Genomic DNA, 27,576 nt, shown 5'->3' on the forward strand with positions numbered 1-27,576 from the left:
TGAAATTTCGGGCCAAAAGTAAAGAGGGACATTCAATTAGACTTATTATTTAAATTTAGCAAATAATATTTAACAAATTCAAATGAATTTAGTCAGAAGTAAATAAGTATCCAAATCTTTCTGGGCGAGTAAAAATTTTACGTTAAGAGGGAACGTATTATATTCTTCACAAATATTTTGAAGGAATACCTTCGTACTTGTTTATGGTACTTGTTTATGGTTGATTTCCAAAACATAATATAAATATTTCTTTCAAATATGGCATTCTTTTTGCAAACGTCAAACTCCTGTCTTCTCACCAGCAGAGCGGTGTACTTATGTAGGAATACGATTTTTAAAAAAGTATTGAATTTAATATTATTACAGTATAAAGAAATAAATGGGTAGGAATTATAAACAATTTAAGAAAAGAATCTGATTGAGATCCACAAAAAAAAAATGCTGTTTGTAAACATTTAAAAACAAACTTTTTTATACACAAAAAACCAACATCTTTCCATTTTTTGTAAATGCATTCTCCTCGAATGCAACCCTGGTGGATCAATGAATAAAACATTTATGCTCCTTACATCTCTTTTACATGTAAGATTGAAGATTTGAATATCTACAAACACGCACAGCGCAAAGATCTATGTTTCTCTGAACACTGCACGTAAATCGGTTGAGCTGTTTAGAAGGAGTTAACACGACATCCCACGTACAGAGGAATTATATATATATACATATAATTCCTCTGTACATATATATATATATATATATAATTCCTCTGTACGTATATATATATATATATAAATATTACGTGTTCATTATTTTAAACGCTTATTTTAGTGCAGAACAAATTTCACCATATACAACAGAAAATGACATTTTAGTTTCATTCAACAATATAGACATAAATAAAAAATGTTTCTAGAAAATTATAATTAGCATGAATAAAAATAAAGCTATGAAACATTTTTTAAATTTTGACAGCAAAGGACTAAAAAAAAATATCATATTACACATGTCCAGTGGATTCAGCATTTGTAAGCTTAATTAATGCTATCTGAGCTTTAAATAACAAACTATTTTATTTTACCGGTTTATCAGTACGTGATTCTACTGTATTTTATTTTTTTATTTTGTTTATTCAGACAAACAACAGCAATACGAAAAAATATCCACAACATTATAAAAAAAACATAAAATAAAGCCAAATCAGTTTTCCACATAAATACAATTATAAAAATCCAGTTCAGTCATGTGGAGCGAATGAATGATGAAAGAACGGCTAAAAAGATTTATGATGCGAATGTGTCTGGTTGTAGAAGTCGAGGAAGGCCGAGAAAGACATGGCATGATCAAGTACAACAAATTCTTGAAAGTGGTCATGTGAAAAGTCGGAATAATCGACGTGCGTGCATGAGAAGATGTATGAATGTGAAGGAAGCAAAGGAAGTGTGCCAGGACAGAGTGGTGTGGCGTTCTATCCTCTCTGCCTACCCCTCTGGGGAAATGGCGTGATGGTTAGTTAGTTAGTTAGTCAGTTCAGTTAGATAATAATTCATATAAGTGCATGTGTGCGAGTTTTTTTGTGTGAGGATGCGTGTGTAAAAAAGTGGAGTGTGGTTTTGGTAGGTAGGAGTGTGGTTTTGGTATGTGAATATGTGAGGGTAGGTTTATGGACAGGGTGAGTGTGTGTTTGATATGAGTGAATAGAAACAACTTAAATTTATAATGTAAAAATATATTTTTTTTTTAAAGAAACATTTTTTTTTTCATAAAATAGTTTTTTAATTTTGGTTTTAAAAGTGAGTTTACTGCAGTTAAATATGTCTATGTTATTAAAAAATACATTATGATTACGAGTCAGTTTCTGTAGTTAAGTTGTTTTTATAAAAATAACATTTCAAAAGATAATTTCGCATGCTTATGAAAATAACAAAAATAGCAATCATTGGCATTAGCGCCACACTCCTCACTCCACCTCATCAGACCACGCCCGTATTCGAAATACGAACTTACGAATTCAGAACGCAGTACCTCAGTTTATTAGGCGTTTTGTTGAGATTTGAACGTAACATTGTGAACAAGTGTAATTTGGATAAAACAACAGGTTTCTATTTTGGGCTTTTAATTTATTTTTGTAAAAACAAGTAAAACAAGAAATAACTAATTACTAAACTTTATGAAGAATTCTTTATGTATGTAAATACTATATCCACAAATGTATTCAAATTTTTACCAAATAATATCAAGCCTGCTTTTTATACAAATAACAGTATCGGTAAATTATTGCTCAATAATAAAGATAAAAATTGTTTATTTAATAGTTCATGTGTTTACCAAATAAAAATGCAATTCTTGTCCTTCAGTTTACGTTGGAAGAACATCAATAAATTTTGATATTCGTGTTAAAGAACATATGAGGTGTATTCACAATAATAATTTCTCTGAATTAGCAAATCACCATTTAAATCATGACTTTAATAAAAATACGGGAGTTAAAACCTTACATACAAATAATAAAGGGTAAAAAGTAAATAGTATGGAAATATTTTAGATTAGGAAAGCTTTCAAAATAATGTTCGTTTGATCAATAATTAAACAAACTTTCAATATAGTCCTTTATACGATGTTCCACTGTAATGGTCACCCTATTAAACTTACTGAGCCAACCCGCTCCCTCCATCCCCTCTACTTTTTTCTACTATTTCTTAAACAACATTGAATATTTTCATAATTTAATCAGCGCATTTTTGTCCTAATCAGTGCATGTGCTTATGAAAATGCATGTCGTGTTGGTTTTATATTTTTGAGCAACAACTATGGTGAAGGTTTATAGTGGGTTTTGCATGTTGGTTTAATTGGTATCCTTACAAAGAGACGGGTACGTCACGAAACCGGTAGACATAGAAAAGTCGGTAGCTGGTTATATACAAATATTTAATAATATTTAGTATAATAATTAATTTTTGTTTAATTTTAATAAGTAATAAATCGACAACATATTTGCATGTGGTAATGTATTTGACTAATATTTCAACTGGGATAAAAGAACATTTGAGTCTATTACAGGAAAAGTGAGTTAACTGACATAATGGTCAAACTTTTTTATTCAAAGTTTTAACTCTATGAGCGATAAGAGAGATAAGTTTTTTAACTAAAGCGTTTTGATGTTTGTAATTAAGATGGATGTTTTGTACATTAAAAAAACAGGAAATAAAGGCTTTTGTATTATACTGATTACCGAAACGTAATATAGGTAAACGTCGTTTTACGCCGGGGTTCCGTTACGAGAGACACCGGCGTAAAAAAAATAGGCGTAAAATGAACACAAAAAAATGGAAGATTTAAGGTTAGGTTCCGTGTCAAAATTCTAAGAACAATCCAACTTGTTTATTTAATACATACCCTAAATATATTCTAAATTAATTATAAATGTATTTGATAAATATCTTTATATTCCTTTTAAAAAATAAATAATAATCTCTTGATTGAAATAATGTTTTTTTTATAATAAATACTAACTCGTCAGTTCGTCGGTACTAAAACATATTCTCACACTTTTTTGAAAAAAGCATCCAATTTCATTTGCTTTGATTGTTGCTTCCTTTCTTGCAGAATCATAACATAAACTACAAACATTTGAATATTTTTTTAATTTTAATAATAATAAAATAAAAAATATAGTCATGCCTTTTTTTTCTTAAATACAAAAGGAAAACAAACTCGGAAACAATTTCACACACACGGCTGCTCGCGTACACGGTAATAGAATAATACAACGTGTAAAAGTGTATCTGCTATTATCCTATAAATCCTACGCCAGCACCGACTGGCGTAATTGAACGTAGTTATACAGAAAGCAGCCAGCCATAGAAAAGTGAAACTGAGATAATAGCCATTTGTGAAAAGAGTGAATTATAAAATCTACACAATAGTTTGAATGTTTTTGACTTTAACAAACGATAAACAATGAATACATCAGTTGTTTTATATATTACAAACAAGAATCTTATTGTGTATTTGACGAGTTTAAAAGATTTTTAAAGTACCATAAGATTTTTCTAGTTTTGTGATCGACACCTTTTTCCGGAGGTGATTAATACAGTTTTTTTATATGAAAGCGGTCTGGCTGTTTTTAGCAGAACATAAAATCGACCTTACTGCACTCGATAACACAAATATCTCATTTTTCCGAAATTGTGGATTGGCTACTTTTTTCATAACTACGTTCAATTGTAAATCGGCGTAAATAGAACCGGCGCAAAATGACGTTTACCTGTATAAGCAATAAGTTTACTTCAACCTTAAAATGACCTCATGGTGTCACGGTCAGCGCATTTGCGTACCATGCAAGAGGTCTCGGGTTCTATTCCCGACATGGTTAATATGAAATATTATTTAAAAGGATGTTTTTACACTAGAATATTTCATAATCCCTAGACTGGTACCTTAAGTGTAAGACTAATCACCTTACCTTTAGTACCAATGCAGTGCCGGAAAGGGAATAATGATTTTATTATTAAAATGACAGTTCATTTCTCCTGCAGCGGGCTAATATTTGAGGTGAGAATAAATCAGTGTAGACATTTACAGAAGCTTATGTATGACCTGTCATTTATTAGTTCAATATATTTCATTACACGCTGTGTAACATTCATATTTTTTGCAATTTTTCGTACTTATTTTTTTTAGACCAGTTGTTAGGTGCAAATATTCGTGTAGACAAATGCTGGATTAAACCGGCAAAGATTTCATAAAGATTATTCAGAAAAGCGCATTAACATTTTGGTAACGTAAATCATGTCGAAATCTATCGCTACAAAGAAAGAAAACATTTTTGAGTACGGAATACGAAAGATTCGGCAGTAACAGAGCTTATGACCGGACATTGGTTGGTTTAACCTTTTCACGCATGAATCAAATCCTGAACATATAAACAATTTTGTAAGAAGGCCTCGTGGTGTAATGGTAAGCGCGTTTGCCTACCATGCAAGAGATCTTGGGTTCGATTTCCGACGTTGTTGATAATAAATATTGATTTAAAGGGTGTTTTCACACTAGAAAATTTCATTTCAAGACTGATCACCTTATCTTCATGTAACGAAATTGGTCGAGATATGCTGAGATTGGTGTACTAATCCAGTGTCCTATGCAACAGTGGGTACGGAAGGTGAATGGTGATGATGAACTGAAGGAATTTTTTGAAAATTCTTGGTATTAAAAAAAACTCTTTTTATACAGATTTTTCACGTTTATTTTAATGAACACTGGGTCTCAAACTGATAATTAATAAATAAACTAAATTATTTAGCCGTTTCTGGCCGCTTTTCCATGGCAGTAGGCCACGAAATTGTAGACAACTTTTAGAAAATATAAAACCTAAAATACTTATTTTAAAAACATATATCTGTATTTGAACCTGTTTCAAAACATATTTTACTGAAATATTATATTGTTTATAGATAAATAATTATTTAAGATGTCTCTGTTACCTTCCCGTTGTATTAAGCCCTTTTATCACACCCGGCCCGGTAATTTTACCGGATACACTCTAGAAAAGGTGACACATTGCGTATGCGTTTGTACGGTTCGGAAAGTTTCCGGGCCGGGTGGATTGGCGTGGCATGTGTGAAAAGGCCCTACGGGCCCCGACCTTTGAGTTTGTTTCTCAGAAAAATCTACAAGTGGACGGTGTATATTTATTAATGTATCATAATTATTATGTAACTCCATTCGCACCTAATGGTACAGAAGGTACTAGATTGGTACTTCAATCGTAAAGTATAAGCGATCATTTTATCATAAACATCTCCTTTCTCTTCCTTAATCTCTCCTCCTTTCCCTTTTCCTCTTTTTTCCTTTTTCCCATTGAGTAATTGTTTTGATTTAAGGTAATTTATAAACAAATACGTTTATTTCTATTTTTAGCTTATTAATCTTTATTTTCTATTGAATATGTTCTGTAACTTGAATTACAAAAATAAAACTTTTATTTTATTGGTTGGTTGGAAGGAATTGCCATTTGGCAATAAGCCCGCCAATGTACAAATAACATTATGTACAAAAAGTTAAATAAATATAAAAATAAAAAAAATATCTATAAAGGCACGATGAATAAATTAATTATGGTAATATAATCAATGATGTGCTTTAGGCACCAGAGACTACAAAATCATGATTTTCCATTGATGACACCGAGATATTGTCATCGACCCGACCCATCTTTTCTGTGGCCTTCCAATCCTTCTTTTGCTTGCTCATGGTCTCCACTTTATTATTCTGGGTGTCCACCTGCCATTTTGCTTCGCCGAGTGTCCTGCCCATTACGGACCACATATATCTTATTGATTGGCAGTCATCAATAGTAACGAACCACCTCGGAGAACAATAACTATGGTTGATCGTTAAAATAGGAACTAGTGAAGGAAAGAGTTAAAAATTCCTTTGCGCATACAAGCAGTGGAAATAATTGTAAAAGAGCTTACAGAATTTAAAGCATGTTTGGCGTTAAAAAGTGAGATGGATTCATTAGATCAAGATTACTGGGCAGAAAAATATTTCAAAATTTAAAACGAAACGTCACTTCTAATTTACAAATTTAACAGTCCAGGAATAAACATCAAGTAAGATTGTATTTTCTAAAATGATAAAATGTATAATATTTTTAAATAATGCCGAAATCGAAAGAATATTCACGTTTAAAAAAAAAGCATATCTTCCGAATAAGTTATATAAACGTATAAACGATCCTTAACAACCAGTAAAATATTTTTTTTGATTGTAGGATGAGAAACTACTTATAACTGCGATGCCACATATATACATAATAATAAAATAAATCTATGTGAACTAATAAGTATGTGTGAACTGCAATAATTTCAGCATGTTATAACTATTTCTACCAATAATCAACATTCAGAAATAATACAAGTATAATTAAAGTGAATTCTCGCGAAAATAAAATGATATATAACAAAAATAGTCTTAATTTAATTTTAAAAAGTTATGATCTAGTTAATATATGTTAGTAATGAAATTCTTTTTATTTGCATAGTAACAAAAACAACTTTTTTCAGCTAATCTTGAAGACCTTAATGTTACATGACAGATATCCAGTTTTATATACTGTTTCTTAAGGTTTTTAACTTTTTTATTTAGTTAATTTATTTTTTTTAATATCTGCGTTTTTGACAAACAAAAAACAAATTTCGGGTCCATTCTGGGAGACCTAAACATTTAGATTTGGGGCACAAATGGTAATTAGATTATCGATTTTTTAATTTTTAAAAATATTTATCGTAAAAAAAAGTTTTTGAAAATTACTCGTACCGTGTAGAGTACCTACAAGTATATTCTTATAAACACCTGGTATTTTTTTTTTTTTTTTTTTATACGCCTCCACTCGTTTGCGAGTGATTTTGTGGTATTTTATTTAGTTATGCTAAATTTAATATGTCTTTTGCCATTCGCCGTGCAATATGAAAATTTCAATGAACCACTCACACAGTGTAGGACGTACATTTTATAATGATAATATTATCTTTAAAAAAATAACTGGCGTCGATGTTTTCAAATTATTTATATTTAACTAATTTATCGTAATTGTAAACAGCCGCATATTACATCATTCTGTATGGCAATAAAACTGTCAATTCAGGGATATGTTTTACTTTAGTAAAATTAGCATGGTAAGTCTAGTTGAAGAAAATGTCTGTCAAGTGTGATAGTATGTATGTGTAAGTGAAAGTATGTGCTCCAAACCACAATATCTACTTTTTGGTAGATTATTTTAAACTGTCCAAAGCCCTGTAATGCCTAAACTTCCTTATTGCACTATCAGAAATTTTCTCGAATATAGATGTAACAGTTAGATATTTTATAAATTATTTATTGATTATACGCCCAAAGGGCTTTTACACGACAGGTATAAAATTAAAATTATAGAGTTTTATGGTATATCAAGTCAATACTCAAATATGTCAAATCGCAGTCATGGAAAACATCAATAGTTATCCCAATACCGAAAATCAAGAATACAAAAAAATCTGAGGAATTCCGATCTATTAAAACGCTTCCAAAATATGAACAACTGATGGAATTCATTGTAAAAAATCAACTTGTTGAATTTATAGACAAAATGAATATAATTATTGAAGAGCAATCTGGATTCAGAAACAATCATTCGTGTGAAACAGCTCTTAATACAGTAATTGGTGACTGGAAAGAAGAAATCGACCAAAATAAATATGTATTAGCAGTTTTTCTAGACTTTAAAGGAGCATTTGAGACTATTGATACAACAAGAATATTAGAAAAATTAAAATTAGTTGGAATAAGAGGAAATGCCTTAAATTGGTTTCAAAGCTACTTAAATAACAGATATCAAATAACGAAAGTTAAAAATATTATTTCAGATCGGATGGAAAATAATTTAGGAGTACCCCAAGGCTCAGTGCTAGGGCCCATATTGTTTATGATATACATAAATGACATCGGTAAATCTCTAAAATATTGGAAAATCCAACTTTTTGCAGATGATGCACTAGTTTACATATCAGGAGATAATTATGATATAGTGATAAATAAAATTAATTACGATTTAGGAAATATATCAAAATGGTTAAAAGTAAATAGGTAATAAATTGTCTTTGTCCGCATCCTCCTCTCCGTTGCTCTCTATCCCTGAACATAAATATATAAGTTTTATAGTGAGAAGATCTTTTAATATAATTATGTATCCCCGTACTGCGGGCCAACTGTTTGTGACACCTGATTTTTATAATCCGAATCATTTCTATTAAACTTATATATTATTCTCATTTTTATATTATGTAGGTGCATATAATATGCAATGTGTGTTCGTTTTGAATCAACGTTCGCGTATTGTCAAACCTTATTTTATTGTTGTCATTATTTTGTATTTACTGCATTTTGTGGTTACCTACCGTATTGTATAGGACTCGTCGCACATTATTCATTCGATGTGTATCAGTTAAATTTAAAAAATAAAATGTTTTTTTTTTCAGAAGACGGTTTTGAAATTTAACATACTTAAAAAAAAAAAAAAAACAATTTATATCATTTCGTCATTTGAATTTTAACAAAAAGGTTTCTAACTTTTTACTAAGCTCTTTATTGTACCATTTTTAATACAATTTACAAGTTTTAAGCAAATATTTTTTTCATACTTACGCACCCACACACACGCCATTCACGCATACACACATTCACATACACATGAATACAAACGTCACACAAATTTTTCAGGATTTTTTTAATTGGCTTTAGTATTGTTAAGATTTTTCTAATTATTTTGTTTATGTAATAGCTGTAAAAATCCCAAATAAAAATAAAATAAAATAAATAAATTGAAATTAAATATATCAAAAACAAAATGTATGAATATTGGGGGAAAAAAAATACCCCAGGATTACAACATCAATATTGATAATTTGAATATAAATTATGTGGACGAAATAAAGTATCTCGGGGTCTACTTGGATAGATATTTAAATTTTAAAAACATACTCAATATGTAACAAAAAAAAGTTCAAAAAAAAAAAAATTATGGAAAGATTACGAAATGTAATAAATTTAAAAAGTAGTATTCATATCTAAAAAACAATTATATGTCCACGCATTCTTCCATTTGTTTATGTAATGAAGGAGAAATTAAAAATATACTAATTCTTCAAAATAAGGCAATGAGGATTATACTCAAAAGAAATATCTATTCTAATGTAGAAAGAATGAACAAAGAAATTGGCTTGCTCACAGTAAAGCAACAAATTAAATATAATGTAGCAATTTTTATACATAAAATAATTAAGGGGATGAATAAAATAAAAACAGTAATAAAATTTAACCAACAATGTCATACATATGAAACAAGGGGTAAAAAAGATAAGATTACCAATGAGGAGAAAAGCAGAATCTAAAAACTCATTGTACAAGGGATTGAAGCTGTACAATAAGTTACCAGAAGAAATAAAGGAAAGAGAAAAAAAATTTAATATTTAAAATTAATTTGTTACTGAGAATTTTTTATAAAAAAATTGAAATATTATTAAAAGTTTACATTAGTTCTTAAGATGTTATGAACTAACTAACACAAATAAATATATATATATATATGTAGGTACTTATTTAATAACAATAAGAATAAAAATAAAGTATCAAAAGACATTATGCTTTATAGATATAAAGATACAATACTGCATACATATAGGTAGTACTAGTACAAGCCGGTGTAGTCTGACGATTGGAGAATTTACAAAATAATTATGTCTACCAGACATCACAACAAAGGTAGACTGCAATCTTGTACATCTATTTGGTACTTTAATAATTATCATTATCAGTCTAGTTAAATCAAGGACGTCCAGTGTGCAGTTCGACATTTTATAACAATTTATGGTATCGTTAAGAATTCTTTACTTAGAAAGGAAAGATAAAGTAGAAAAAGGAGAGTCAATCTATTCAGCTCGAAAATTATGATTAAAATTAATGAATATGAGATATTTATTTGGAACTTTTTCCGACTTCATTACATGCACATTGTAAAAGGGTGCCATTTTGTTGAGTTAATTCTGAGTTACTCCTAGTTAAGGCAGTCGACAATGTTTTAAGGGAGTGGAAAGTATTAAAATCCTTTACAGTTTGAAGCAAGTATCCGAGGGATTTCAACAATTCGTTATCTCATTTGTGAGGACCAAACGGAAATACTAGATCGATAAAATTAATATTACAGCAAAAAATATTTAAGGTTATTATTACGTTAAATGAAATATTTTAAATGTGTTTTTACGATTCATTTGAAAATGATATTGTTATAGCATATCTATTTATGGACGGCCGGTATGCCACGGTTCGCTAAAAAAAGTAACAATGGATGGAGCCGAACGCCCGCCTTTTTTTAATATGGTCAAGGACATTGCTTAGTTATCATCACCATCATCCCCCTTTCCGCACCCAGTGATGCATAGGGCACTGAATTGGTAAACCAAATGCATTAGTTACGATCATCCTTCACATAAAAGTAAGGTGATCAGTCTTACGCTTCACTTGCCAGTTCAGGAACAATGATATATTTGAGTTTGAAAAATATTTATAAACATTTTTATTTAAAATCTTGATCACTTTATTTTTATTGTTTATTTTTAAGGTGATTTTAAAAACAATTATGAATAAATAAATATTTCTCGTACACCCCGGCAGGAATCGAAAGCAGAACCTCAATGATGGTAGACGAACTCGATTCCTTATTTAGGACTTAAGCTGAGAGTAGCCATCGAGTCAAAAACACTTGTGCCGGGTTTTGGTTCTATTTCGCACTCAGAATTAAATGTGATAAATCGAACCTGAAACATGGACATGTGTTTTCGACTCGATTTATACATTAATAATACTCGACTAATACGATAATAACATAAACGAATCGTTAGTATAATTCATTAGTATATAAGAACAACCGCAAAACGAGATTTTAATGTCTACTGATTTCAAAACGTACCTATTTCATCGTCAGGACTCTTACTGAACTATCATAATGTTGCAAGACGTGTTCGGGTGTTTATTGTACAAATGTACAGCTCCCTTGAGGTGATTTTCTTAAAATTTCGCTTTAAAAATTATCAAAAATAATTAAATCTACAAAAATGTAAAATAAATACTAAAATAACATACACCGTCACCTTTCAATTACAATGAACTAATTAATTATTTCCTATTTTCTTTTAACAGATCCATATGTATCGATAAAATATTTAGAAGGAAATCATATAAAGAAGTTTGTGTAGCTTTGAAACCGGTCAGTAGAAAAAAAAGTGGTTAAAGACAAAGTTGTTTTATTTTCATTTTATAAGATAATTTCAACATATAAATAACTTGCACTTTAAAATTAAGCTTTTAATAAATAATATAGTACGTATTAAATTAGCGCATATTACTGATATTGTTTGCATTAAAACAAAGTGAAAATGGAAAAAGTTAGGTCGTTTTATATTTTTTCAGTTTCAGTGCTGCAGAGCAGAGTTTATTCAAAAATTTAAAATACATATAAAAAAATTTTTACCCATTAAGTCAAAAGACTTTTCGGTGGGACACATTTTTTTTTTTAATTACAGTTTTATGTTACATTATTTTATTTATGTTATATCAATTTATTTATTAACAGGCACGATAAAGTATTTAGAAGATATTTCTCAGTTCTTTTTTTTCATTTGAAGATCCTTCATGCTAATTATATTTTGTGGGAGATCATTGAACAATCTTAGAATAACGCAATTTAATGTTCGCTCTCCGAAGTTATTTGTAATTCGAGGAACGATCATGGAGCCCTTAGATTTCAATCTAGTGTTGTGAGTGTGGGAAACTCTTGTTTTATCTTCCGGATCAACAAAGTGATCTACAATCAATTTGTAGTCACAAAGTTGTTTTACCGGCAGGACATTACAGAATTAAAAAAAAAAAAAAAAAAAAAAAAAAATATATATATATATTTAAAAAAAAATTTAAAAAAAAAATATATATATATATATATATATATATATATACACCTTCGCCCATATGTTTCGCCTCGCGGATTATGCTATCCGGTACAATCCTTCTCAACAGTCTCACCTGAATATCATAAATTTTACCCAGATGAGACTGGAAGCTGAGACTCCAGACACGCACTCCGTAAGATATAATGGATTCAATGAGCGAGGTATATTTGTATCTTAACGTTTTGAAAGGTAGTATGCTTTTGATTTCATAAATCACAATAAGCCAGTACCTTAATCTGTCGCTGATTCCATCAATATGAACACCCCAGCTAAATTTCGAATCAATAATTAATCCTAGATATTTATGATTATTTACAACATCTATAATAGGATAATTACTTTATTATAATGAATAACCACAAAGTTAGTGCTTCATTTATAAATTTCATAATTTCGCTTCGATAAATAATAATAATAATCATAGTTTATCAACAAAAAATTACAATAGCTTTATCTACTACATATATACATTGATAATAAATTTTTCTGGATCATGTCTAGTCTGCTTAATTAGGCACAACCTGTTTTAAGGCAGACATTTTTATGCAAAAATAAACAATAACATTTCTCCTTACTGATAACTTATTTTATATACATATTATTAAATTAATACCATTTATTATTTGAGAATGTTTTTGAGTAAATTTTCTGATTTTTCTATACATCACTGAACCAATTTTTTTTACAAATGTATTAAGTTGAATCCGGGTCATGGTTTCTGTAAGGAAAGTAGGTATATTATTGTTAACAACAATATATCTGCAGTCGTCTGCACACCCACACAACTTGGCGAGTCATTCTAGATCTGTCTCTCCTAGCAAACAGTCGCTCTCTAACCACAGTAATATTATTTTTTATAATAAACATCAGTCAACCGTACTATGTCTTATTACTGATCTTCTGTACCACCAAAGGGTATAAAAATTTTGCAATTTTCGGGTAACATATTGAATATTTTGGGGCCCAGAAACCTGAATTCTTTTCGCCTGAGTATTCAGAGTATATGATATATTTCCATTCTTCCATGTTTTCTCAAATATTTCCATTTAGAGGGCTTTATCAGTATAACAAATGGTATTTAATTTCATGAATTAATACGTGGATAGTACAATAAATGTACATTTTTCTTGAACTTAATAATCTCATGGGTAAATGTAACTCCACCTTACTGAAACATTTAGCAAACATTCCCAGACGATTCTTAATGACGAACTATTCCAAGGTTAATTGTACTTTTTTTAATTACTGATCTAACTTCATAATTTAAAACGCTTTATTTCAGTTCTTACGTCATTTTATCCTTCATCGTGCATCAAAGTTTACAAAACCTACGCAATAAATTAATGCCTATCTAGCGTACACATAATTTCAGTACTTTTATGATAATTTTCATATCCAGCGGTGCATTGATACTCCAATAAGGAGGTTCAGTGGTTTAAAAAAATAAATGTGAATAGACTAACAACCATGGGCGAACCGTGTATAGAAGCGATTATGCGCAGCTTACCATTATATTTGACTAACCATAATAATGTTTTATTGTAACTTTATTTACAGAAAAACAAACAAATAATTAATATTTATTTAAAATCATTTTCACCGTTTGTATTTTTATCCTAATATAAATATAAATTTTAATTAAATGCGCCCAGCGCCTGCGGTGATCCAAGAAACTAGCCGATTATTCCAGCTTATTTTTTCATGCAAATAAGTATACTATATTTTAAATGTATTAACCCCAATGCGGGTTTTTTCTCCTATATTAAACTTGCAGATTACACAAATTATAAATTATTATTTGAAGATTCTTGATTTGAAAAACAGTATTTCAAACATTATTTCTTAAGGACTATTTTTCTTTGAGATGGTACTTTTGACATAAGACCATAATTATTTTCATGCGTTATATTGCAGGACATATAGCGCTCCACGCGGCCGTCTTTAGCACTATTAATTACTAGAACAATGCGGTCAGTTGACATTTCAATTGAATACCTAATATCGACTGAATTCTTAGTGGTATTTTTAATAATTTTTTTAATTTATTGTTTAATTGAAAATATATCTATATAATATAATATATCACGAAGTTACATCGTTTGAGTTGATTTCAAACACAGAAAAATATCAATTTATAGTATATATTAATTACATTATATTATGTACCTCCTATGTAGGTACAAATATACGATATTTTTTTATAGCTTACCTGTAAATAAAATCACCATTCGCCACTGCTAACAATCTATGCCAACATTATATGATTGTTTAAATTTGAATAATTTTGACTTTACTCCACCCGTGACGTCACAAGTTGTCGTCGTGAGTTGAGCTGACATTTAAAGACAATACAATATTGTTTTGTCCCAGGACTCGACCATTATCCACGTGTAAACAGCAATTTGTAGGACGAAAAATTGCACCGAAACATCGCCACCGAGATAGACGGGCAGGCTATCTCCGCGGATCAACGATTAGCCCCACCACCACATTGTCCTCGTGTGAACGCGTACGAACAGGACCTTGTGACGATAGCGATTTGCTCGACGCGAACGTGTCGCTCCCAAAAAATATTCTGTTGAAAACGGCGGCAGAAAAAAATACTTTTTATTATTTGGCTTAAAATAAATAATATTTTTCGTGAATTCGCCCGTAACAAACGCTGTCGTGTATTCATTTTCGCAGCGCTCACGTACGAACAGCGGCCAAATTTTCGTATTGTCCCGGCGTTATGTCCTGCACGATCGAGGTTGTTCACGGAGCTGAGACAAGACAATATTATCATATCTTTTGTATTATTCACATGTAAACGGTTCTTTAAAAAGAGAATTCTGAACATATTATGAAAACTCGCTAAACATGGCTTCCTGGAAACCGGAAATCTATCACGAATCACAACACGTAATTAATTGGCTATTCTAAACAGCTGTTGACCAGAACCTGTAATGTTTGAAAGAAGTTAATTTTTATTAAAAATGTATAGGTATTTATTGTTTTTTTCATACATTTTCGAGAATCTTTGCCATACAATTAAGTGTTAAATTTTTACCGCGTGTAAAAATACAATTTCCCGTAGCACTGAACTTCCTCGTTGTAGCAGATCTTGATAATTTTTGTTACATGGAAGGTAAGGTGATCGGTCTTACGCTGAAGGTGCCAGTACAGGAGTAATAAAATATTGCCTTTAAAATCAATATTTCACGTCCATCTTGCCAGGAATCGAGCTCAACATGGTAGGCGAACACGCTGGCGAAGCGTGAGCTGGGTCACGACAGCGGGTATATTAAATTTTGTTAATGTCACGTCACGAGCGGCAAAACTTTAGACCATTGGTACATATCTTCGTTTTCTTAGACGCGGTAAATTTACTTTTGTTTATTATGAATTATACTTTACAATTTGCGATGCGTTTAATACCGAAAACCGATTGGCAATTAACATGTACACACTTCTATTGAGATCAAAGCGGACACTGACATTAGGTGAGAAATAATTACTATTAATTTGTTTTTCGGAATTTCATATACGTGCGAAAGGAACAGGATTGAATTTGGCGAGAGAAAGGGAAACACGTAGGTACTGGAATTAATTTACCCTGTGACACATTGTCAAAAAACGGCCTAACCACACGCCAACGCCAATAATTTAATACGTATTTATAAAAATGATATATTATAAACAAATGATGCTTGATGGATTTGTTCTTTATGTAGTTCTTGGTCTTCGTTTTCGGATGCGCTTTCCTTCGTTTCTAAGTCGTAATCACTCAGCTCTGGAATACTGTTTTCTTTAAGTAACCTTTGGTTTCAGAACCACCAGAATCTTGGTTCGCCAGTTATTCTTAAATTTTTCTGGCTATGATCGTAAATATGGTTGATACTTGTCCAATTGTACTTAGTAATGTATTTCTCTGCTCAAACAGTCGACGATTCTTTTTTTAGGGTTCAGTATTATCCGTTGTATGTAAGCAATGTAAAAACAAATTAAATTAAAAATATATGCATATTACTAAAAAAAACACAATGTATTTTTCGGCAAAGATTACAATTTTAAAAAAAAGTTACTCTCAAAAACCACGCGACGCGAAGAGACTTTTATATGACCAGGCATTTCAATAGTTTTCTAAATACTATTTTTTTTAAACATAAAATATGTGTTTTGTAAAAACGTGTACTGAAAATAGGATGCCACGCAGAAAAAAATGTTACGAGAAAAAGTCGATATTTTCCAAAGACAGTTTTTTCACATAATTGGTAGGGCAATAAAACTTAAATACTTAAAAGCAGTAAAAACTCTCACCTTTTACCACTGGCAGAAATCATTCAAAATAATCATAAAATTAGGTGGTACCTAGTTCAAATTCTTCCGTTCCTGTTTTAAATGGATGGGGGTGGCAACATGTGCAATGAGCAGGCAATAAATACGTTTGTTATTATTTCGAATTGTTCATAGAGACTTAAGTAGATATTTTTTTGAAACGTAATATTTGTTCCTGACCAGGGCCGGAGCGCCGCTCGGTGCGCTCCGGCCCGACTACACCACTGCTTACGTACAATAGACCATTCATGCGGAAAAGTATCTGGACTGGCATCTGAAGCGTAATTATCTTGCCTCCCAATAACGTGTACGTTTACGTACTATGAAGTATAAAATAAAAAAACAACTACTCATTAACCTACCTCATATTTTTAACCTACCTTAGATGTTTTTTTTGCTGTCAAATTCAAAAGTTCCCCTGCCCTCTAAGATACTCGATATAAATAATATTGCAATAAGAATCTGAATTATTTTGTTACAGAATGGCGCTCCCAAAAGTTAAACAATCCTGCTGTGGGTGCACATTAGAAACAGGTTCAAAAGTTATAGCTTGGCTGCAAATTGTAAGTTGAACAGACAATATTTTTTTTTTCTAATTTTTGACAACCACTACCAGAAAAATACGACCCCAGATGGTGGTCTTTATGCCGTGTATTAGTTCGTTTGATCCTCCAGTTTAAAAAAGTGTATTTCAGCAATAAAGCATAAAAATAAATTTGTTTGTTTTAGGTGGGTGGAATATTAATATGTATCAGCTCACTATTGGCTGTGTTTTCCAAGAGCAGTTCAGCTAATTCAGCTCATGGTGGTCATGGCACTGAAGGACCAGGCGGATCGTCTTACATTGTACAACTAATCGGAGGAATCATTAATTGCATACTTGGAATAGTTCTTCTTATTGGAGTTCAGAAGGTAAACCATTTTTACAAGTATTTTTAATTATTATTCCATTAAAACCTCTTATGAATTTATCTTGTCCCCTAAGCTCCTTTGTTCCTACAATTATTTTATTTTATTTTATTTAGAAAACATACAGTCATACAAAATAAGTACTAAAAACAACAATTTTTTAACATAAAAAGACCAATTAAGTTTTCATAAATTAAAAAGATATAAACATTAAATGTGACAAAAAATAAAAAATAAATAAGAATTTTAAGTGAAAAAAGGATAATTGTTGACATTTGCGTTTTCCATGGAGGTAATAAATTAAAATAAATAAAAATACCGAATGCACACTCCGAGCCATCCACGCACACACATGAACGCACATATAAAACATACACAAACATATACATTACATGCGGCACATATACATAGCATAAACCACTCAAGATGTACATTCAGCAACTATCCCAAATAATCGACCCCATGAAGAAATTTTCTGTACAAATGCAACGTGCAGTTAAAAATGTCTACATCAATACTGAGTCCGTTATAATTTCTACAGGTACGTCTAATGAATGAATTCGAGGTATAATTGTTTTTACAAGTTGGTACATAAAAAAGGGAATTTAATCTAGTATAGCGAAGAGGACAACGGAAACCAATATTTTGTAAAAGATACGGCGAATCAACTATGTTATTGAGAATTTTGAAAAGAAAAATTAAATCATATCTAAGGCGCCTTTTTTGTAGTGATTCTATATTAAAATTGATCAAAGATGCGCCGTAATCATTTTCAATGTTACCAAAACGATATTCCAGGCTCCTTATAAATTTCTTTTGAATGTTTTCAATTTGATTAATATATACATTATATTGAGGGGACCATACAAGTACAAAATAGTTCACGACTGAACCGATTGAGCGCAATACTGTCAAAAAAACGTTTGCAGTATACTGTGTATACACTCACACATTTACAACGCCGTATCGTATGATCCGATGTAACAAATAATGAACGAGATATACTTGGTTTAAAAAAAGGGCGCGAATTACGAAATTACTTACTTAATACATTCACCGTCACTACTCCAACAGTGTTCCCCAGGGTTAATATTTGGGACCAACTATATTTTTATTGATTGTTAGTAGAATTGTAAACATTAAGTGGGATTTTGGAATGCTACAGTTCTGCTCTTAGTGCGAGATCAATGATTTCATGTTATATGCTTTACAGATAAAAATATGGGTCCCATAGTTACATACTCGTACAGTATACCTAGACTAATAAAGTTAGCCTGACTAAAAACGTAGATAATTCATAATCAGCAAAAGGTCAGCGAAGTATTGAGAGACATTTTTTGTTAAGAGATTAGAAAACGTATTCCAGGTTTCTGCAAGAATCTTATGAAACGACAAATTTAATGACTTAAAAACATTGAAATTTGTAAGTGAAAATTCTTGGCTATTTGTGTATCAAGTTCTCGATTATCTCATCCCAGTGAACCATAATGCCAGACTTATATATTTATTGAAAATTATTTTGACAGCTATAGCGAATGTTACACAGTGTGTAAAGTGGCCACTTAAACCAGCCAATGACAGGTCATAAGTCTTGTAAATACCTGGGATCCAAATTCCCTTATTTAATTCTCCGTTCCTGTTGTAATTTATTGATTTAAATAACTTTATACAAATTCATATATTTACCCAGTAACATTAATAAAAAGGTCATTCAGACAAAAATAATTAAATTCAATTACTATTATATAATTAAACATATGACAATATATTACTTGTTACTTTTTTTTTGTTATATTACTTGTTTATTTTTATTACCTTATACTTGTTTTTTATTTTTTACTATTATATCAAATTGCATTGTAGTATTGGCAAATACGCATTTCATATATACATATTTTTATTTCTTATTTTTTCGCGATAATATATGCTTGCTTGTTTAAATTTAACTTAAATTTGTCTTTCTTGCTTACCGTAAAACTTTATTTACTGTTTTGCTTTACAGAATTTATTGTTTTTTAAATATTTTATATTTAAAAAATTATTTGTCCTAAATATTTTTTTTTATATGCTAGTATGTCTTCTTGCCCATACTGATCACCGTGGTTTCAGATGTGACAGGGTTTGAAGAACACCTGTATATAGGTAAATTCATTTTATAATAAATAATCGTTTCATTGATGTAGATATGTTCTAATTTTTTTTATTTCTTTTGAATTTTTACACAATTGATGTGAAAGTTTGTACAATTATGTAAAAAATAAATAATACACTGATACTCCGGAACATGCATGTGGGCCAGTGGAGTGGAGTGGAGTGGCTACATCTATAAATAAAAAATAAATAAAGAAACCAGTGTCGGAGATGTCGCGAAAGCGATGAAACTGTCACTGGTTAGTCCAAATGTGTGGATTCAAGTACACTCGTCTGTGATGTCTATAATAAATGTGAATTATTGGATTTTATTTATTTCAGAGACGTCCGGATTATATCAACCTTTGGGTGGTGATTAATGTGGTTTTCGTCATCATTTACGTCATTGGAGCTCTTATTCAGGGAATCTTGCTGATGGTCGGAGGAGCCATCGGTGCTGGAATCACGATCCTTATAATCGGCGTAATTCAAACAGGTTAGTGTGATATTTAGTTAGTTTTTTGTACATAATGCTATTTTTTGCCAAATGGCAATGTCTTCCAACCAATAAAATAAAAATTTTGAACGAAACGGGGCATAAGTTTCTCTTCGAGCCTTAGGGATACCAAAAGTCACCAAACTCGATTGGTAAAAGAGGCGATCGAGATCTACAAATATCCCGACGATATATATAAACAGAGATGATGGGGATGCGTTTAAAATCATCCTGGGGTGCTATTCAGGACCACGCTCGTGGCACGAGATAACCGTTTTTCTCGTGTTTTTTTTATATAAATACACGAGATAATACGTCCAAGAGAGCGTTTGGAATACCAGCCCTGGTACCCAGTGATAAAGAAATCACATAAAAGCGTACATGACGGCTCTTAAATAATAACACGGTTTTTATTAGTAATTAAATAGTTTATTGATCAATCATCGCTCAATTCACACTTATCGGACTTTGCACAATTTTCTTTCGATACAAAGCTTTCTATCCTTCCCTAGCAATTCGTAGTGGCGCCACCAAGCTGGCGTCATCCCAGCCTGACATCTAGTGGTCGATTATGTAACCTTAGACCCCCGGCGCCAAATTCGAATTTTTGGCGTCATGGGTCGTAACACGTAGGTTGTGAAGCGCCACAGATATAAAAATGACAAGCTGTAGACAGCAACGGCATAATAACCTAAAAAAGCTTATCGTGCTATTAAATGAAAGCCATTTTCCAAAAGTTGTACTTTCTCAAAAGTACTAGACACCCTTTTATCCCTATCAATGTGAGTTTCGCATTTCGCATAAAATAATTTACATAAGTACATGTATATTATATCGAATATTGTCATTTCTTTTTATGTCCATTATTATGTTTTTATTGTTCCTCTTTTATTTATTTTTAAGAAGTAAGACAAATTACAGATTTATTGTGAATACAGAAGGAGAGGGAAAAATATATAAAGTTAAGTAAAAACAATATATATGGGAGGAGACATGGTATGTGCCGACCCTACTTTCCTCTTTCCCTCTCTGTTTCCATGAACATTTATATTTAAACTAAAATTTCACAATTCAACAATTCATTAGATACACATAGTTAAGCAGAAGATAAATGTTTAATATCTTTAACAGTCCTGATAAAACTATAGTATTTACAGTGTAATATGTCGATGTCAATAAAATTGTCACTATAGGTAGTCTGTATTCTTCGAAGAGTGCTATTTTTCAAATACACCAAAAGTATGTGAGCGCGCAATATCGAGTACGGACAGGGACTCGATATGAAATGTTTCCAACAATTTGTAGGCTATCAATTAGGTTTTTAACAATTTTATAGAGAAAGCTCATATCCAACATTTATTTATTAATATAAAGACACATATTACAAAAAAGTGTCCTAACTCTATAGGAACAGAACCAGAATAGCGGATATAATGAATCGCGTAGCAAGACTGAAGTGGAAATGGGCAGGACGAGACAAAACTCCACAAGATGGACCCCAAAAAGTTTAAGATAGAGACCTCGGGAGAATAAAAGAGGCGTCGGAAGACCTCAAAAAAGATGGTCCAACGACATAGCCGCTGTGGGGGGTAGAAATTGGCTGCAAGCAGCAACCGAACGAAAGAAGTGGAAGGATATGGAAGAGGCCTATCCAGCAGTGGAGGACAGAAGGCTGAAGAAGAAGAAGAACTCTATGAGGCCAAGAGCCCAGTGTTGAGTTGGGATACAACATAATGGAAAGTGGAAGCATGCATATTATTAGAACACTAAAAAATATATATATGAATTACATAAACATCTGGACAACACGCTTAATAGTATATAAATCTATGCAATGCCTCGCAGTAGTCTCCTGCACTTCTCCTGAAAATGTCCTTCGTTTGAGAGAACTTAATGTTTTCATGCAGGACATTGAACACTCTTAGAGCCAGAAGATACATTTCTCTGAGCGAACGTCGTACGTGTTTTTGGTATTGAATAATTCAAATTACAGGAAAACCTCGTACGAGCATTCAGCTGGGATCTCCTCTTGTAACCGCATGACCAGAAATGTGCCAATGACTCTTTTTAAAAAAAAAAATATATATATATAGTTGGATAATTTATATAGCGCCATTTTTGTGAAAATCAGTTCAAGGGCTCTGTACAATTAATAAATATCCCAGTACGTCTTGCAGCTACAGAGCGCATGGATGGTTGAGATTCTAGTTCCTCGTTTTCAATTAAGATCAATCAAAAATTATAACAGATAGGAGCTAGATTACAGGACGTCTTGCAGCTACAGAGCGCATAGACAGTTAGAAATTTAGCCCCCATTCACATATTTTAAAAATTGACATAATACTTTAAAAAAATACATGAATAATAAAAAGGAGTAAGATTACAACACGTCTTGCAGCTACTAAGCGCATAGACGATTGTCTAATGTCCAGTACCTTCATAAATTAAAACCGTGTCTCGGATGAGAAAGTTAGGGGACACGATACGCCGCGTTGCAAGATTTTTAATTTTATGAAAATTATTCGTAGACATTTGACTATACAGTCATACTCATATACGGATATTCGTAACGGAACTATACAGTTCCGTTACGAATATCCGTTTCTGCAGTGTAGTATTTAACTAATTCAAATTCAATTTTATTTAGTGAATGGTTTTGGTTGGCGATCTCCATACCTCATATTATTTTGTTTATGGGGAACTGACGGATATTAAAACACTGCCTACAAGAACAAGCGAACAAGGCCGCGTGTCTATAAATTAATATGCGTAATAAAACATAAATAACTTACAATACTTGGAGACGCACACATGCGAGAACCAGAGTCGTATCTTGAAGCTATTAACATGTCGTAACACTAAGAGTTATAATAAGAAACACTACTTCTATTTGTTGGGAAAAGACACGCTCCAGAAGTGACATTTGCTGACATGGATCTTACTACCTAGTGCATTTTTAAATCCTCATTTCTAATACAAGGCGTACATGAAATATTGATCCCTTACCACCCACCCTGGAGGCGTAGGGGAGCGGAGGATAATTCCGTACACCTAACTTTGAACGTAATTTTCTTGGAATCTATTCGGTACAAGGCTTACTTTTATGTAGCAATTTACTCTTAATGTAGTTAAGGTTTATATGGATAAAGCCTTTTTATATGCGACTACCACTGACCCCTAAAAAAATATCAATTTTAAGAAGTAGGAAGTACGGAATTACCCATACATCGTTCGTCTAATTTCATAGATTCTTTCGAGCCCCAAATAGCAAATTAAAGGTATTTTTACAAATCATTAAAGGACTTTATCAATCAAACCTTTATATAATTCATTATACAAACCATATTATAGGATCATTCATTCGCAAAATATACATAAATAATTATCCGCAATAGTCTCACCACTGCATAAAGCATGTTCCCAATTTCCGAATGATCACCAATGTCATAATTTTCTGTTCTTACCGAATTCCTCGCATATTACTCACATTATCTAATCTTAACTTTATATTATTTCTCCGTATTGGAAATTCTGATGTTAACTTTGATAAAAAGAGCAACGAAGCCAAATGGCGATAGCTTGGTGTAATACAGATTGTTATGACGGTTAACACAGTACAGTGTACGGGCTTAAGCGAAAACGTATATTGACCTTCAACGTCGTGTAGTCACAAAAACATACGCAACTGGGTGTTAATTGTCAATAACATTATGCTAAATATGCTAATAAAATAAAATTCAAAACCGCCACTATCTAATTACGTAAAGGTTTGTCTTACGGCTTATTTTCTGGGGTTAAAATTTAAAACGGCAAGTGTGAAACCGCATCAACTAGGAGGCTAGACTTCGCTTTACGAACGAGTATGATAGATACAAACATGTGTAACTCGTTTTTTTCCAATTTGAAACTGCTGTACGGAATTGGCCGCTCTACGGTATTATCCTCCGATCCCCTATTAACTAATAAGTACAACCTTTAAATCTGTCCCAGTAACTTTTTTTTGTGTTTATCTAATAGGTTTTTTGTATTTGTAACTTATGTATATCTATTGTGAAATGAAAAAAAAGATTTGTTATAAATAAAAAAATTAAAAATAAAAAAGCATAAAATGTGATCATTTTCATAACGCATATGCAAAAAGCTCAAGAAATTGAATATGTATTTATTTTCTTGCGCGCAGTAAAAATTAGAGCATTAAATCGTACGCCGAAGTTTCTTGAAAATATGTTCATTAAAAAAAAAACTACTTTGAAAAACGTCACTAGGTCTTCTGAATCAACAAATAATACAGTGTTGTGAATAGGAATAGGTTTTTTGGGTTTACGGGAAGCCAATACACCATTTGTAGAACTCAACAAGTCTTGGAAACCAAATATTTTTACGACTCAGTTTTGTTATTTGGTTATCACTCATTGTACAGCACTTTAGGTAATTCCACACGTAATAAATAAACATTACCCAGGTACTAATTTTTTTGTTTTTTTTTTCAGCACTCATGTACTATTTCCTCGTTGTGGTGTCAAGCTTCAGGAAGGAGATTGTGCCAGGAGCAAACATGGGAGTTTAAATTGGATTTCAAGATACTGATTTCATTACAAATCTTTTGTTTCACAAAAACATTTATATCAAAAATAAAATCATGACTAGCTAAAACACTATTGCCATAAAATATTACCAAATTACGCGTAAACCAAGGACACTATTTCCTTTGTACGTATTAAACAGATAAGAAAACGAAGAATAAAAAATGGCATGAACAAAATAGGATCTTTTCGTGTTTTCTAAAAAAAAAAAAAATACGATGGCAACGGTATAATACTTTTTCCCGTTCGACGTCGAATAGGTTTTCTATAATGGTGAAAAAAGCACATATTTTTTATTTCCCGAAAACGAGGCGTTTCTCGCTCTATGGGACAAACTGCACGTTTTGTTCGCAATTTTTATTAAGTCTGCTCTACTCGCTGGCCAATACGTCGGCCAGTACGCTGGCGCGCGTATTTGCAATAAATCACTAAACTGTTCACACGTTGGCGAGTCGTTCAGCCAGCGTTGCCAGCTCTACCGATTATTCGGTAGATCTATCGATTCATCGAATCCGATTATAATTCCTTCCCCCCTATATAAAAGAAAAAATGTGACAGTGTTTCTTAAATAACAGTTTTTGGCAGCGTGACTCTCAGCGAGTATTTGTCTGTGCGAGCCGATATGCGGAAGTCAAAAGCGCAAAAAAAAAATGTGCGCCCTCTTCGGTAGTTGGTTGCATATTAAAAGCAGGGAAAACGCGTGAACGCATTGACAATCGTTCAGCCAGCGCCCTTTGATGTGTATTGAAAAACCGACAACAGGCGGATCGCACACCGGCACATGTGACTGCTCGTGTGCCAGCTCTGCTAGTCACAAATATCCATCTACACGTTTTCCGATACGTATTTGCCAACGTATTGGCCAGGGTGTAGACACGCTTTTACTTGAAACACGCGCACGCAATATCTGAATAAAAAAAATATGCATTATATAGTTAGAACAGATTGATTATTAATGGCAATCGTTATAGGTATACAAAATAATTCGATGTTTACATAGTATTTCTGTGCGTGTACGCACGATTTGAGAATAAAAAAAGGGATAAAAATTTAACGTTTGCCTACAAGATTATAACAAATTTCGATATGCATTATACACGGTATTTTCTGATCAGTTTAATTTGTCTATTAGTTGTTAATGGTTGCATTTTTACCGAGTTTAGTACGCTAGCGCTGTAGTATTAATTCTGTCTATGAAGTGGAAGTAAAAATGGCAAGATGCCAAGTTGTGTTCTTTGTATCTGTATGGTCGATTCGATTAGTTCGGTGGTCTATTTTGAAAATAGGTTATAGGTATTAAACGTCATACACCGTTGCGTACTCACGAGCTCTCTCTTGTGTGTGTTTCTTTACGTAAAATAGTCATGTAAGTTTTGTTAAGAAAATTACTTACCAATTTAAGCTTTTTTTAATAATACCCTTAAATAGTATTATTTCTGAGAATTTATCAAATATATTTTAAATCTACGTTTATTTTTAACTAAAAACGACCACATACGCACAGTTTGTCACGCTTTTATTTATAAGTTTTTAATTTTTCAGTAACAAATCTGTTAATGTTCAAAAATATTTTTTTCAACAAATAAAAGAAGCTTCGTAGAATCTACACGTCCAAGAAGCATTGAGGAGGTAGCTGAAACCCAGCAAAAATGTGTTTCGAGGTACAAGGGTTTAACGTTTTAACTATACATAATTTATGTTTCATGTAGATTTATTATTTAAGTATTTTTGATAACAGGAGTCACAGTTTGATTAATACCTATATAAATATCGCAACGAAATTTTTCACAACCATAGAAAATGCCACGAAGAATTCATTTCTGCATCCTCCGCTAAGAGTCTAGAGTACTATAGACCCTTATTTTAGCTACCTTCTTAATTATGATAGAACAATAATTTATTTGTTCTCTGTTTAAATTATTGTTTCACTATACGAGATTAATTATTAGAAATAATTGTTTTTTTTACTATAAAACAGCAAAATATATCATACGTACACAAGAATAACCGTGATGAAGCACATTAAATACACAGCCAGCCCTACTCTTAAAATATTATTTTCTTCAAAGAAGTTTTCTGTGCATTAAATTCAAAACTCCAAGACATGTTTTATACAATTGGCGGTGTGCTCATAAATAAACCTTTGTTACTAAACGGAATAATACAAAATAAATTGGGTTATTTTGTGTGTGATCGCGATTTGTTATCATTACAATTTAATTAATTTCTCAACTCTATTTAATTGGTTAAAGTTTTGAATGTGAAATCATATATTTCGTATGTATTGCGAAAATTTATTTTGAATAATTTACATTGGGAAACAAGTAATTTAATGACATCTCAATGCAAATGTGACGATTATTTTTTTTAATCAATATCAACTGCCATGGTAGGTTATAATTAATTAAAAAGTAAATATTATTATGCGATATAGAAAATACAAAATTTAATATTATATTGTGTCGTATTTCTATGAATATGCTTATATGAAATAGCTTGCTTTAAAAGTGTTGTTATATTATGTAACTATGTAATTTTAAAGATTTCATTAATATTTTTTTACAAGCTTTTTTTTATCACTTGATCTTGATGATATTTTTCTGCA

General features: G+C 31.5%; 1 protein-coding gene across 2 annotated transcripts; it reads left to right on the plus strand.

Moving 5' to 3' along the window:
• The first annotated feature begins 1,966 nt into the window (after window positions 1–1,966).
• Window positions 1,967–26,538, plus strand: LOC148278613 (uncharacterized). Of its 2 annotated transcripts, none has more exons than XM_088231142.1 (5): window positions 1,967–2,095; window positions 17,335–17,416; window positions 17,583–17,765; window positions 20,235–20,388; window positions 24,879–26,538. In XM_088231142.1, the coding sequence occupies exons 2-5, from the start codon at window positions 17,336–17,338 to the stop codon at window positions 24,953–24,955; spliced, it is 495 nt and encodes a 164-aa protein (XP_088087268.1). In that variant the 5' UTR covers window positions 1,967–2,095; window position 17,335; the 3' UTR covers window positions 24,956–26,538. The 2 variants fall into 2 exon arrangements, with proteins under 2 accessions (XP_088087268.1, XP_088087269.1); XM_088231143.1 differs by lacking the exon at window positions 1,967–2,095 and adding an exon at window positions 6,323–6,611 and having other exon boundaries at window positions 24,879–25,136.
• Window positions 26,539–27,576: the final 1,038 nt, after the last annotated feature.

This window comes from Micrasema longulum, unplaced genomic scaffold, assembly GCF_059751315.1.
Source record: "Micrasema longulum isolate JH-2025_06_02 unplaced genomic scaffold, ASM5975131v1 h1tg000853l, whole genome shotgun sequence".
In the NCBI taxonomy this organism is placed as follows: domain Eukaryota; kingdom Metazoa; phylum Arthropoda; class Insecta; order Trichoptera; family Brachycentridae; genus Micrasema; species Micrasema longulum.